General features: G+C 34.1%; 1 protein-coding gene across 3 annotated transcripts in view; it reads left to right on the plus strand.

Annotated features, from left to right (window-relative positions):
- The first annotated feature begins 378 nt into the window (after positions 1-378).
- LOC145246622 (uncharacterized) overlaps positions 379-16,625 on the plus strand; it is a 95,752-nt gene continuing 79,505 nt past the window's right edge. Inside the window, exons 1-2 of one of the 3 annotated variants that reach the window (XM_080108295.1) lie at positions 379-1,247; positions 6,239-6,430. In XM_080108295.1, coding sequence (XP_079964421.1) covers positions 1,182-1,247; positions 6,239-6,430 — 258 coding nt within the window. In that variant the 5' untranslated portion in view covers positions 379-1,181. The remainder of the gene's footprint in view (positions 1,248-6,238; positions 6,431-16,625) is intronic. The other 2 variants (XM_080108297.1, XM_080108296.1) reach the window with 2 other exon arrangements.

Genomic DNA, 16,625 nt, shown 5'->3' on the forward strand with positions numbered 1-16,625 from the left:
TATATATATATATATATATATATATATATATATATAATGATTGCATCCTTGTTTTCTATAGGTGAATCGAATGAAACTCCTGTGTTTATCAAAAGGTGTTCAATGATATGCAGAGCGTAATTATAATGTGTTTATTTATACAAACATTATTGGCTACATATGTGCATACATGTTACTGGTGTAACTCCTTTAGAAGAGCAGAGCGTCTTAAGGTCAGATTTTTTTTTATTATTATAATGCTATTATACATACATACATACATACATGCATACATACATACATATATATATATATATATATATATATATATATATATATATATATATATATATATATATATATAATGTCTTGTTAGACCGCTGAAAGAAGGTAAACTTCATATAAGTAATAAGAACCAAACAACACGTTCCTATAAGTTTATGACGATTTTTCTCCTGTTTACATGTTCAAGATTTTTTACTTAAAATTTTATGTCAATTGACGTTTTTACACACACATACAACAAACAAACAAACAAACAAACAAAAACAAGCAAACAAAACAGCAATTAAAATAACGTTTCCCAATTCCTTAGGTGCCAGAAGCTACGCGCACTATCTTGTCTGGAGAACTTCTTCATGGTAAGTGGTCCCGAAAGAGTGGAACTATAGCTCCCCATTAATAAATATTTGCCTCCCCACGAAGGCAGAGTAAGACTCAAGGCTGTTTTTTTACCATAGGAAAAATCCAGTTCCCTAAAAAAGGGGTATTCTGGATTGGGACAAAAATTAAAATTGCCTCAGTCTAAAACGATTTCTCCTTCGTTGACTGTAAAAGATGAAGTGAAATATCAGAAAAGATACTTGCATCACCTCTCTTATTTACGTCTTATGAGGACAAAGATACCAAGTCGGTTTTTAATGCGGGAGTAATCCAACTACACCCAAACAGCGGCATTTTCGATAAGGACAAAAAAAAAAAAAAAAAAAAAAAAAAAGAAAGAAAGAAAAAAAAATACACCCCCACCTCCGAAAACAAAACAAAAAAAAACCCTCAGTCTTGAAGAACTCATTTAACAGAAAACAGATACTACACTTTGGTTCTAGCCGAAAAGGACAAATTGCCTGTTATCTGTGCCGATCGCATAGAACTCCGATAGACTGCCAGACAATTAAAAAAAAGGTCTGTGCCTTTTTAAGGCGATGAACTTCCGTTTCCCTGCTGAAAACGAAAGTCTGATGCAGTATGCACACTGCCCTCACGGGGAGGTAAGTAAATGCATGTTTTTACTATCATTATAAAATACCAACCGAAGTCTTCATTTGGAGAACATTAGTGTTTTTATTTTTGGATTCAATTGTTTCATTTTTTAATCATTTTAAATTTATTTAATTTAAATTGGGTGTTTATGCTAATTGGTGATCTTTTAAACCAACACATTTCAGGTGAAAACTTTATTACGTACTTGCGTGTCATGCCGAAATTAGAATCAATTCCAAAAATTACGAAAAATTATATAGCAGAAAAATAATGACAAGTAAAAATAGAATTTATCGAGTTTTATCGTATGTTTTATGGCAAACTGACTTAATTTAAAAGTCCGCCATTTTTAAACAGAACGTCATTATTGTGGATTATCCTTTCTTAAAAATACATCTAGCATATTTTGTAGTTGATGATTTTTCGTAATTTTTGGAATTTATACTAACATAAGTGCGTAATAATGTTTTCAGCTGAAATGCGTTGATGGCGGACGGTTAGGAAATTGGCCCCATCTCTAAATTTCACAATTTATACTTTTCTTTTCTTTTTTCACGTTAATCTAATCCATTACAGACTTTACTTTCAGATTAAAAATTAAAAAAACTTCCCTTTAATCCTCATTTTTCGTGAGCAATATTTTTGACAAAGGGAGAAGAATTGCTGGCTTTCTTTTTCTGGGTCAGAATCTATTCATACAACATTTATTGTTGGTTACATTTTTTTTTTTTTTTTACCTTAAAGTGATATTTTTTATCTTCTTACATCAAGTGGCTTCATGCTTTGTCCGGAGCAATTTCTCTTATGACAAAAAGTCTATATTCCAAATTTCAAGACCTTGTCCATCTTACCGTTTATTCCTTTCAGCATGTTAAAATGTTCTATTCAATTCAAATTCCAAGATATCGTAACTAAAAGAAAACACAATTGCAACCTCTCTTTCGATTTTCGGATTTTGTAATGATGACCATGTTCCTTAATTTTCTTTTAAAGGTAATCTTATTCTTCTGATGAGTAAGGGCGGAATAATTTAACAAAAATTACATAATAATTATTTGAATGGTTCAGGTGCTTTCAAGATTTGAACATTTTAACATGCTTAAATAAATAAACGGTAAGATAGACAGTATCTTGAAATTTGGAATATAGATTTTTTTGTCATATGCTCTGTAGTCATATTGAGCTTCATAAATAAAAGGTGAAATATAATCGAATAAACATATATATATATATATATATATATATATATATATATATATATATATATATATATATATAATTTGAGGTTGCTATTTTAGACCGAAACATGCTCATGACTGTGTAGCAACAAACTACTGCTTATGTAAAGACAAATTTAATATATATAAACTTAAATTTGTCTTTACATAAGCAGTAGTTTGTTGCTACACAGTCATGAGCATGTTTCGGTCTAAAATAGCAACCTCAAATTATATATATATATATATATATATATATATATATATATATATATATATATATATATATATACTAGCAGGCCATCTGGCGTTGCCCAGTCATAAAATACGCATAGGATATGTTAATTTATACAAATTTTGTATTTATTGTTAAAGAGCTAATTATCTATTGATTATAATCTGGTACCCAATATATAGTAGTGGCCGCCCAGCATAGTCCAGTCATAAAATACTCTTAAATATGATATTTTAATTTATGCAGATTTCATATTTATTATTATAAAACCTATATTCTATTATATTGTACCCAAAAGCAAAAAAAAAAAAAAAAAAGTATAAAAGAAATGTGCCATCTGCTTGAATCGAAACCCAAACATGGGTAAAATCCATTGAAAGCGGTCGGTGGTTCTATAAGAAAATAAAGCTGTGTACGCATTATAAATGTTTCTTTTCTGTGTCTTACGTTATACATTAGTACATTAGGGGTCATTTCGAGTTAAAAGTTTATTTACTGCACTCATCTGGACTAGAGAAAATCATGATTTAAATGTGTCTCGTCTAAATAACTAACGATAATTCTCTGATATGGCCGACAAGACGGGTGATCAAAAAGTCAGATCGAGCGTACCGGAAAACGAAATGAGATCAAATGAGGTCTCATTTCGTTAGTCTCATTTCGTTTTCCGGTACGCGGTACGCTCGATCTGATATTTTGATCACCCGTCTTGTCGGCCATATTAGATATTCATCGTTGTATCCTAAATAAGAATCTCTATATATAAAGTAATACTGTGTGTGTGTGTGTGTGTGTGTGTGTGTGTGTGTGTGTGAGTACACCTATCCTACAGCCTACACCACTGGACCGATCATGACCTAACCTGGGATGATGATAGACCCCCACCCAAGGATGGTGTATACCAAGTTGGAGTTTGCAACCATCCCAGGGCCGCCACGATCCTGGGGTTCCGCCACCATCCCAGGGGTTGTCACATGACGCCAAAGGTATGTTTTGCAATGAGCATCAATAAAAGTCAAAGTCAAACATTTAAAACCATTGGCATAGACCTGGCATCAGAATGCTTCAGTCACGGTATGTTCTATGTCTCCACCAGCCGGACAGGAAGTTCAGAAAAACTCTACAGTCTGGCTTCAAATCAAAACAGCAGAAATGTAGTCTACCATGTGGTCTACCATGATGCTCTTCAATAAAAAGAAAAGGATATGATGAAAAATTATATGATCTTGATTGTGGTAAGTTTTAAGAATTGAATTTGCAAGATAAAATTCAAGCAATGGTTTCAAATTAACTTCCATGAAAAATTTACTATATGATATCATAAAGTAACCTTCATCTTTGATAAAAAATATCTTTGTCATATAAAACAAATGTGAACCCTTGTGTTTCTTTGTAATTGTTTAAATTTTTATGTGTAACAATATCTGTGTGAACTTTGATATAACCTGTTTGCTTTAAAGTTCATAGTTCGATTTTAGTCACTTCAGGAGGAAATTAAAAAATTTTAAACACCGTAAGCAATAGATGCTCCTACAATATACATTTACTGCAAGGGTGCCCACGAACCGGGTACCCGAGCATACAACAATCGTTGCTAGTATATATATATATATATATATATATATATATATATATAAAATATATTTTAGTCATTGACATACAGTCCTGTTTCGTTGTTTCACAACTCATCAGTGCCGCTAGACTAACACCTATCCCAAGCCGAGGATCAAACCTAGAACCGTCGTGATGACAGTCGGCAGTTCAACCCCCTTACTACGGAAGCGGTGGCCGCAACTAATCTGTCCGAATGTCTATTTAAATAAACATCCGTCCGCCACTCACAAAGTGCTCAAACGTTTGTTTGTAAACAAACTGCGAGCTTCGCATTTTTTCAGTTAAATTAAGTGGCGAGTGAGATTATTTACGATAGTGCTCAACCCAAGAGGGGGGCTTTATAAAATATATTTCAGTCATCGACATACAGTCCTGTTTCGTTGTTTCACAACTCATCAGTGCCGCTAGACTAACACCTATCCCAAGCCGAGGATCGAACCTAGAACCGTCGTGATGACAGTCGGCAGTTCAACCCCCTGACTACGGAAGCGTTGGCCGCAACTAATCTGTCTGAATGTCTATTTAAATAAACATCCGTCCGCCACTCGTATATATATTTATGAGCTATAAGTCACAACTACTATCATTATATATATAAACCTAATCGTAGATTCCATGAACAAAGTTTCTTTCTTAGAACTGCACACCTGTGGAACTCTCTTCTTTTTGCCTGCTTTCCAGCTGACTATAATATGGTTGTCTTCAAGTCCAATGTAAACAAGTTCTTGATGAACCGTCTCCTTAAGTAATCCAATTTACCAAATTTCCACTACTAACGATTATTATGACATTGTCCCATTGACCACTGTACGCTTCTTAATCCTTATCCTCGAGTGGCCTCTGGGCCTTGATAAGTGGTGACTCCTTTGTAAAAAAAAAATCAAATACCTACTCGTTGCATGTCACCTGAGGTGCCCCTACCGCAGAATGCAGTCAGATAATGGCAAATTTGGAACCTGTCCAAGGTGTCCTAGTGAGGGCGGAAAAACTATTATATTGCTATTTAATTGCTTCCCCACAAGAACAATATGTGATACGAAGTTGTTTTGAATGTGGGGGAAAACCAGTTTCCCCAAAAAGGGCACTCTAGAAGTAGGCAAAAATAAAAATACCTTAGTATAGAAGGGTTTCCCCCTCCATTGACTAAGGACAAATTAATTTAATTATTTATTTAAGAAGAAAAATCACAGATTTTACAAAATTTTAAATTAAAATTATATAAAATAGGTAAGTAATCTTTTTAAATGTGGCATGAGGCCCAAAAGGGTGTAGGGGGAAAATGGGGGTCGGGGGTCGTCCACTTGGTCTATTCCCTATAACTAGTTGCAGTCACCACAATACCGCATTCACTCTAGAGGTTGGATCTACTTAAAGCCTCAGATGACAATACTAAGGACAAATTAATTTAAGTGTAGCATTGTAGCAACTGTAGCAGATGCTACTTATTGCTACTTGCTACAACACTGTGATCTTATTAGCCCGAAGGGCAGAACTTTGCTTTGATAAATAAATAAAATGTAGTTCTCTTTCACTGCAAAAACTGAGACACGAAGGTCGGAATGTTGGATTGAGAAGTCAGCGCCCCCGACGAGGGTCACTCTGACCTGAAAAAAGTGCCTGGGCAGCACAGTACAGTGACAGTGGTGGCAGTGCCGTGTCGGCATTCTCCGGTGAGGGCACCTACCTCAAACAATTAACAATAAACTAACCCTTTCTTAAAGAGAAGGCAAAGCCTGTAAGAGTGGACCTCCTAGAACTACAAAGAACTAAAACGCTCACCGCAAATTCAATAAAACTCAGGTTCCGAAAAAATCCCTTAGCTGCGTTTAAAATAGTGAAATTACAATTAAAACAGTTTCGTTTTCCGTTTCAAAAAAAAAAAAAAAAAAAAAAAATTGCGGGTTTCGTTTCGATTCCGAATCCTATTTTTCAGATTAGTCGTGAAACCGACGTGCTTGTAACGCTTGTAATGGCGACCAAAACATTCTCTATAATGCTTTGGTCTCTCTTTCTCTTCGGCTTCTTGGCTCACATTGATTTTGTGATTGCTTTCTTCGACATCGATGAAATAAATTCCGTTCACTATGGTATTGAAATTCTTAAGGAACCCATTTTGTTACCCAAGGTAAGATACTCGTCTTTCTTTTATTTTTATGTATTTATTTTTTTTATCAAAGTTAAACAAACTAAAAACATGTCTTATTTTTCAACTTATGGATTTCGTTAAACTGCATAAAAAACGCTGATTATTATTAATTTTTTTATTCTGTTGATTAAAATTAGGGGTAACACAAAATGAGTATTTTCAATAAAGATATAAAAGTTTATTATCAGCGATTATTGAGCAAGATTATCAACAAATATTGTAAATTATATTAAAACGAATGTAGGAAAACTCGTCCCCTTTTGCTAGATAGGAAAACTGGTCCCTTAAGATATTTTTAAAAGAGAATGCACATCCCATAATATTTTAAAAAAAAAATAATTTTATTTGTTTACTGTTTTAAAAAAATTAAATTAATTTTTCTAAGTTTTCGCTTTCTACCTAGCTTTGAAAGTTTTTGGTCTTTCAACTTATTTTAAAGAGTTTATTTAGTTAAAAAGAAATAACAAGTAATGTCGCACTCGACATTACTTAGTAAATAATTTTTAACAAAAAATGTCCGAAAATGAAAGAAAATACTGAGGTAGATAGTTTTAAAATGAGTCTCCCCCACCTCCAAAAGAAAATGAATTTGTGGGTTTGTATTACTGTACACATAGATTCGAAAAAGTTGTCAAAAAACAAATATATAGCAAATAAATGTTATCAAAGGCAAGATAAGTTACTTTTTTACTAAACTGGATATATTTTTCGTGTTTTTATTCAATGTAACATATTTATTCAGCTCGAAAAACATAGTGTTTACCGATGGATTGGAAAATTCAAGATGGCGTCTGATTCTCTCTTTAACACGGTAAGTTTGGGAAAAGGTGTTATAAATAAAAAAAAACTATACAAAATACTATTAAAAACCCGCCGAATATATGTCAACCTATGTCACGGTAACATATATTGAGTGAGTTTTTAACAGTATTTTATCCGGTTTTTTTTATTTATAACACCTTTTCCCAAACTTACCGTGTTAAAGAGAGAATCAGACGCCATCTTGAATTTTCGAATACATCGGTAAACACTGTATGTTTTTGGAGCTGAATAAACATGTTACATTGAATAAAAACACGCAAAATATATCCAGTTTGGTAGAAAAGTAACTTATCTTGCCTTTGATAACATTTATTTGTTATATATTTGTTTTTTGACAACTTTTTCGAATCTGTGTACAGTAATAGTACAAACCCTGAATTTGTATATTGTTAAGTACTGCAGTACTGCACTACTGCACAAGTGCCCCCGAAATGACTTTTAAACGATACCATCCCCATGTTAAGAATGGCTTTCGAAATAATGTTATTATTTCAGCGCGGTACCAAAATTACATCAGATTGTGTTTTCTTTTTTTTTTGTTTTGTAATAACACAAGAATTATTTAAACTGAATTAATTCTTCTAAATAAAATAATTGCTTTCTTTGATAATACGTGTTTTCTTTCTTGATTTTTGTTTCGTAATGACACAAAGTGTTAAAACTAGAGTATTTTTTAAATAAATATTTGGTTTCGTTTTTCGTATCTTGACTCCGTGATCATGTTTATTTTTTTTTAAGCAAGAGTTAAAAATAATTTTTAAAAATATTATGGGGGGGGGGTGCATAGTCTCTTTTAAAAACAATATCTCCTTCAAGAACGGTAATAAAAATGTGTTTTCAATCGATTTTATTCAATAAGGGACCAGTTTTCCTACCTAGCAAAAAGGGGGGGGGGTCTCCAGGTACGAGTTTTCCGGGTATGGGTTTTCCGGAGACGAGTTTTCCCGGGACGAGTTTTCCGGGCACCAGTAAAGCAAAACACCCCTCTAAAAGAAAACAAAGACAAAATAAAAAAACGCACGGATTTTACCACTCAGAAAAAAAAAAAACGAATGGGAGATCATTATGCATTAAATTTGGTATTTTTTTTACGACCTGCCCCAGAAACACTCCCAAACACCCCATGTTAAGAACGGCTTTCGGAATAACCCCCCCCCCACCTCTCCATGTTAAGAACGGCTTTCGAGGTTGCCGTTCTTAACATGGGGAGGTTGTGGGGGGTGTTTATAATACGCTGGCTGGGGCAGTGGGGTAGGGCACGTCGTAAAAATTTACCTTAAATTTATATGCGAAACTAATCTCCATTCTAAAATGATTTTTTTTTTATACACCTAGTTTTTGGGGGTGTTTACACGTAATCGCCTAAAAAAAATAAAATCTTTGTGTGCGTGTATGGAGAACAGTAACAGTGTCTAGCGGAGGGTGTTGACTGTTGATCTGCGATAATACCAACAACATATGTTTAATAATAATAAAAAAACTGTGACCACTTCTCGTGTGTCTATGTGCATGTATTTCTCGCCTCTACGTTACTTTCACATTATTTGTTAGTTATTTGCTTGTAATCCAATATTTATTGAAAAAACAACAACAACAATGCAATAGGATAAAGGAGCTAACATGAATTAAGGGGGGGGGGTGAATACGGTATTTTTTTACGACCTGACCCAGCGTAGTATAAACACTCACAACCACCCCATGTTAAGAACGGCATTCGAGGTTGGGAGTGTTTATTCCGAAAGCCGTTCTTAACATGAGGAGGGTGGGGTGTTTATAATACGCTGGGGCAGGGGAGGGTCAGGGTCACGTCGTAAAAATTTACCAAAAATACTCTTAAAAACAACAGTTACGAACTTAAATCCACCATAATGCATTTCGGTTTTTGAGCATTTATTACTATAGACAACAAACCGAAAAAGTGGTAAAAAACAAACGTATAACAAATCAATGTTACCAAAAGCAAAATAAGTTCCCCTTCTACCTGGACAAGTCTTTAGTGTTTAACTTATTTTAAAGTGTTTATTTTAATGCAAAACACAAGTAGTACCGAGACTTAAATTAGAACAGGAACGAAATGGCTGACATAAGACGGTCATCCGGGTGGGTGGGAGGCGAGTCTGGATAATCACTCAAGAAAGAAAAAAAAAATTAAATAAAATACTGGTAGAAACTCATCTAATAAATGTCACCGTGACATTTATTGAGTAGGTTTCTGTAAGTTTTGAGCGATTATCGAGACTTAAAAGATGACAGCCTCATGTCCGCCATCTTGTTGTCTGTCTAATTTAACAACTCTGTACTAAACGCTTTAAAATAAATTAAAACCCCAAAAACTTATCAAGGTAGGGAGAAGAAACTTATCTTGCCTTTGGTAACAATAACATATGTTTTTTTGATCACGTTTTTGGTTTGTTGTTTATAGTAAAAAAAAAAAAATGCCTCCAAAAGAATCTCTTCGTGAACCTTAGAAATTTGAATGGAATTTGTAAACCTTGGTGCTAATGCACTATATTGTACGGCGCTACTTTTTTGATAGTATTTTTGGTGTCGATCAATGTCTAGAATCTTTACAACTTAACAAAAGAAAAAAAAACCCTTTACAATGACGACTTTGCGTTTTCAGAGGTGCTGAAAACGAATATATGTACTATAAAAGTGACGCAGAAAAATAGTTTTCATGATATGAAGAAATTACTTTTTCAAAATGTGGGGATCATTTTTCTATATAAACTTAATGGAAAATGATCACCCACTTTCCGGCCATCTAGTGAGGGGGCATTTTTTTTGGTTTTGTTTCTTTAGCTAAAAGTTTTTTGTTTTTTTTTTTTCCTGTTTTTATCTTCCAATAAAGACACGAGGACATTAAAGAACAAAAATAAAGAAAAAATTGTATGCTGATACCTGTAATTCCTTATGTTATCAGTGGTGACTATTTCAAAACGTACAGAAATGGCCACCCGCCACCACTAATAACAAAGAATTACATTACTAACTACTTGTTTGCGGCAAATTTAAATGCGATATTCGTTTTCAGCATACCCGAAAAACTTAAAGAGTCGTTATGTTAAAAGTCATTGTTAAAGTGGAAACGAAGTAAAAATTTGCCAAAACGGCTTTCAGGCAGCCCAAAAAACAAAACAAAAAAAATTTTACTAGGTGGCCAGAAAATGGGTGCTCATTTTATGTTAAATTTATAAAGAATAGTGATCCCCACTTTTTGAAAAACTAATTTCTTCGTATCATAAAAACTATTTCGCTGCACCACTTTTAAAGTATATATTCGTTTTCAGTCCCCGTCCCCGAAAACCTATGCAGTCGTCATTGTTAAGGTCTTTTTGGAATTGGAAAGATTCTAGACATTGACCGTATTTTCAAGTTAAATTCAAGTTTTATGGTATGTATTTTTGGGTTTGTTTTACAATCCAGAGATACGAAGAAGTTGTCAAAAAGCGAATACAGAACAAATGTCATCAAAGGCAAGTTACTCCTCTACCTATCTGGAAAAGGTTTTAGTGGTTTTACTCACTTTAAAACATTTAATAGGTTCGAAAAACATAGTGTTTATCGATAGGTGCGAACAAGAAAAATGGCGGCGAGCTGACACCTAAATATGTGAAGTTTTGAAAATGACTTAAAACTAAAAAATTATACAAAATACTGTTAGAAACCCAGCATTGGGTTTGTAAATATTAACATTATTTCAGCACGGTCCATATTCTACATAAGTACCTTCAAGTTAGTACTTCTAATGAATGGCTGGTGAGAAGAGTGCAGTATGCTGATGCCTAGAAAAAAAATGTCTGTGCTGGAGTTTTATGCAAAAATTCAAACGAATTTAAAAAATGAAAGTTTGTAATTATTTATAATTGGATACTCCAGAATGTTATTTTTAAGGACACAATTTTTATTTTTAAATTTTATTTACTTAAAAGCAACGAAAGTGGAAAAGATTTTCTTAAAAATAATTGGCAATTTGGAAACTTAACTCATGGTTCTAAGGGAGGTAACCATTTTACTAAAAATCGTAAGATAATTTTTTTTTTTTTTTTCGAACTACTTTATTTAATGTAAGAACGTTTTATAACATTAATGCCTCATCTCCCAACATTTTTATTTATTTTTTTTTACTCTCGTTCACCCCAACCAAGGCCTATTGCCACTAGATGTAAGGGGTTACTATTTGGCACCATGTCTAGAAAATTTTCTTTTTTTTTTACTTTTGAAATTACTACTAAGATTGAGTACAATATAATATCTAATAATTAACTCTTTTTTTTTTTTTTACTCGCGTTTACCCATAAGGCATTTTGCCATTGAATATAAGGGCTACTATTTGGAGCCATGCCTATAAAAGATTAACAAAACGTTGGTTTATGCTACATTTAAACTTCTGCATATCAATACAATCAGGGAAACAAGTAGCAGGAAGGGAATTTCATAGTTTAGTTGTTTGAGGGGAAAAACTATTAGAGTAGAAAGCTTTCTGGCATCTAGGGACCTCAACAGCGAAAGGGTGTGATTTTGTTGCTAAGCGGGTTTGTTGGGGATATGGACGTTGAGGGGGCACAAGTGCAATGAGTTCATCAGAGCACATTGCATTTAAATACTTGTAAAATAGGCACAGAGATGCAGCATTGTGGCAATGGGATAGGGGTTGAAACTTAGTTGACAAAATGGGACCTATTTTTCAGGACCCTATCCAACAGGGAGAGGCTAGTGGTAGATGCACGAGCCCAGATGTGGCAACAGTACTCCATGCATGGGTGAATGATGGCCTTGTAGAGGGACATGATGCTCTCAAGTGTGAGTAGTCTTCTAGCATGATAGAGGGAACCCAACTTCTTTGCAGCAGCCTTTGCAATGTCCTCAATGTATTTGTTCCATTTCATATTGCCCATGAATGTTAAGCCGAGTAGTTTGAAGGAAGAATTCTCAAGTACTGTGTTATTTGTCATGGATATTGGTATTTATTTGGGAAAGGTTTTTGTAATTGTTAAAGGAGAGCAGCTTAGTCTTACTAACATCAAATGTTACCATTCATGTACGTCCCCATTCCACTATGGTCTGAAGGTCCTTTTCTAAGGATTCAGCGATTGTCTTAGATTTGTGTACATCCATTCTTCCCTCGAGCATGTTGTAGAGAGTTGTATCATCAGCAAATATACTCATCTCAAACACAATATTATCAAGGAAGTTGTTAATGAATATCAGTAATAATAGTGGTTCAAGGATTGACCCGAGGCACTCCCGCATTAATGTTATGTTGTTTAGATGTATGTCCATCAATGACAACTTAGATGATCCTATTGTCTAAGAAACAGAAGCACCATTTGGTATCATACCGGCTGTCTCATCAGATATGTAATAATGGCATAATTATGCCATCTTAAAACATTTTCAATTTACTGATAAATTATTTTCTGTACACAGGGATGATGGAGGGCTTATGCCAGACACAGGTTTATTTGTTTCTTCCATGCAGAGTTTCACTATATTTTTATTATTTTTTTTTTTACTCCACATGCGCACAAATTAAAATAATAAAACATTACTTATTTGCGTTCATCTTCACGAAATACATTCCACAATTCTTCCTTCATGCTTGTAAATCCTTTGATCCCACAGCTGCCACCATGTTTCATTATCATTTATGCGTGGATGACAATAGATAAAAGATAACACAACAACTGCAGAGCGTCCGATCACATGTTTTCTTTATTCAAGGGCAAACTGCAATGACATCATATCTGATTATTCAGCCACAGGAAGTGAAAGAGAGCAGACAATCTTTACTATAACAACAAAACTTATTACAAAATCGTAAACAGCATTGGTCATTACTGGCACTGACTTGGAATTTTCCGTCAAAGTTCTGAAATCCTCTGTACATCCATTTGTTACAGATAAGGAACATTTTAATTCATGTTTTTAAGTCATGAACAATCTTTCATTCCATTTTTAATCACTGACGGCCATGTTTCTTTTCTTTTCTTAATTGATGTCTTAGTACTACTTATTAAAATTTGACTGGCAAGGCCACCAAGAATTGCCCCGGGAGTTTGTGTTTGTGCACAAGTGTTACTTATTTCTATTAAAACTTCTATCTCTATCTTCTACTCTTTTTCCCTCCCCCATCCCCCCCTTCATTTCTCCACTTCATTCTTTTTTTCTACACACACACACACACACGCACACACACACACACACACACACACACACGCACACACACACACACACACACACACGCACACACACCTCCTTTTTATAGATTCCTTAAAGATTGAATCGGCAGAAGGGAATTAATTCCTTGATTTAAAAATCAGAATTCTTTCTTTTTAGTACATAATATGGAAAACCAATTACTCTATACTAAATCTTTGTCAATTTAAAATAAAAAAAATGAATATTTTTTTTTATAAATTTTAGATATTATTCAAGTGCAACCAAAAATAACAACTTTGTAGTTATTTGTTTTGTTGTTTTTTAGTTTTAGCTAGACATGCAAGCATGCATACATACACACAAACAACTGCCATTTATATTATAAACTAGCAGGACTACCTGGCATTGCCTGGGGCAAAAGTGTAATCTATCTTTATCGTTTTCTCTTCCCCTCTACTTTTCCCACCTACTCAACGACTTTTAAAGTGGGGGATCATATTCGTTTATAAACTTAATGTAAAATGATCCCCCGTTTCCGGGCTACTCTAAATTTTAGAGCAGTTAACCAAATCCTTTTACCACTAACTCTGAAATCATACGTAATTACCTTAAAAAGAAAAAAATGTCACCTGGTAAAAGAACAGACAAAACCGCTCATGATCTATTACATATAGCAAAATAAACATACCCTAATATGCTAGAATGACCAGGAAATTGGATCTTTTTATGTAAAATTAGGGATTAGTTTCTACAATACCTTATATACTGTGAAATTTTTCTAAGAAACTATTGATCTGGCTGAAATTTTGTGTGGACATTTATGTTAATGTGCAGCAAACTTAGCATTATGGTATTTGTTTGATGCACGGTTAAGGATGAATACTGATTAATATTTAATGCAAAAATGAGTACAAATTTAACCATATTCAACCATCAATTTGACATAAAGCACTCTTAATTCAACAGACGGGCAAAAAAGTCCAACTAAATATGTTTCTTCAACATTGGTTGATGCTGCTACCAGATCAGGCTGTCTGAAGATATTGGCTTCCTGAGACGAGGTGCTGGATATGACCTTAAACTATATCCAGTGGTGAGGCCCCAGCTTGCGGGCTTTGGGGAGTGTGGAGCCACCCTTTAATTACCATTGCTCCCAGGTCCACTCTGACCCGGAGTGGTAGTACCTGTTAGGGTCCCAACTATGAGTTAAATAGAAACTGATTTGAAAACAACAAATATATTCTATTAAAAAATTTTCCTTCAAAATCTTTGGATTCGGCATTAAATAACCCGAAAAGGGTTGATATGCCGTAAAACAACCAACCAATCCTGAGACGAAATGCACTTAATATTGATGTTTTTGTGTTTCTACTTCCTTTTGCAAAACTTAATTATTTTCTGCAAAACCTAAAACAAAAACCACAACACACCGCGTTCTCTATCCCCCCCCCCCACTTCCTGATTGCTTTCCTAACTTAAAATGTACCAAACATTAATACTGTAACCCTTTTCCCCTCTCCCATTGCAAAACTTATGTTCTGCAGGACAAGGAACAAAAATGATAAAATCCACTATAAAACAGCCAAATCAAACACTACAAACTAATGATTGAAGATACAAAAAGCTTGAAGAAGAAAAACCTTCTACAAAATAACTGAATGCAACATGAATACTATTTCCAAAATAACTGGATTTGGCATTAAGTAACCCGAAAAGTTTAACCAAACTAACATTGGTTGATAAAGCAACAACAACCAGCAGTAACAACTGCTGCTGCTTTCAAATATCCTATATGACATCATACTACTTGTGGCAAAATTCATCCATTATGATGTTCCTATTTACAATTCCTCCTCACGGGACAGTTAGGGTCTTTTTTTAACGTAGAGAAAAGGAACAAAAATAAAAATTGTCTCAGACATGAAGGATTTCACCTCCACTGAGAAAGAACAAGAAATTGAAGTGTAGCATCTGCAGATAGATACTACACTGGGCCAAGAACGTCTATTATAATGTTATCAGTGTTTCAACTAAAGTTCTTTCTGGATAATCATGATAACAAAATAAGATCCTCAGATTTTTAATCTAAATAGTTTGTCTTGTAGATGAATGATGCTGCAATGTTATAAAGAATTAGTTCCTTTTTCTCTCGTTTCGTACATCACTTCATCTGTTTTTTACTGTTTATGCAAACTTCTATTTTTAAATATAAAAATACCTCTTTTGTGAATTCATGCCTCTGTGTTCATTCTTTTGTATTTATCATATTTTTTCTCGCTCTCTCTGTCTCCCTCTCACATCTATATATATATAAAAGCGAAAATGTATGTATGTTTGTGTATCTGCTAAAAACTTTTGACCAACGGAACAAAAATTCACAAACTTGGTCTCATATGAAAGCCCCACCCTCCGGACGACAAATATAAAAAAAATGGCCCAAAAGGACCATCAGAAGTGCGTCAACTGATCGATTTTCTGCAGGGGGGGGAGGGTCTCAAAAAGTTACATTTTAATGTTAAACATTACATATTTTTAAATCGATTTATAACTGCCCCAAAAAATACGGGCGCCAACTTTTCTACGTAAAGTATACACGGGACCGTTTATTTTGGGTCAACTTGTATTTAAAACCCGCTGAGTCATGTCACGTGATCTTGACGTCAGCAAGCTGTAATGGCAGTCTGAATTTAAAAAACACTGTTGTTATCGGTAAAAAAAATTTCACCCTCACACAAGCTACACTAGGAACTTCTACGTTATGACAACGTTACCAAAGTTATTAGCATGTTAAAAATAGTTAGATACGATAGTTAAACGAAAAATAACAAGCCAAAAATGTGAAGTAAAAAAAAAAAATACGCTTACAAAAAATATTAACGATCGAAGTTTTTACAAAAAAACAAACCCAGATGCCATTTTCTTTTTTAGTAACACTCTTTAAAGTAAGGAAGACGAAGTGTGAGAGAGAAAGAGACGCAAACAGAGAGAGAGAGAGAGATGTCTAGACAGAAAACGAGAAAAACGTTAACTTTTTCGGCCCGAAATTGACAATTTTTGACAGGGGTGGGGGTCAACAATGCATGCGTCAGATGACGTCATGACTTGATTTACTTTAAATAGTTGAAAAACCGAACAAATTTCATATACGTCACTTTAGCTCAGGTAGTTAAGGCCTTGGTTCATTATCTAA

Source organism: Euprymna scolopes, chromosome 24 (genome assembly GCF_053919585.1).
Source record: "Euprymna scolopes isolate OS-2025 chromosome 24, ASM5391958v1, whole genome shotgun sequence".
In the NCBI taxonomy this organism is placed as follows: domain Eukaryota; kingdom Metazoa; phylum Mollusca; class Cephalopoda; order Sepiida; family Sepiolidae; genus Euprymna; species Euprymna scolopes.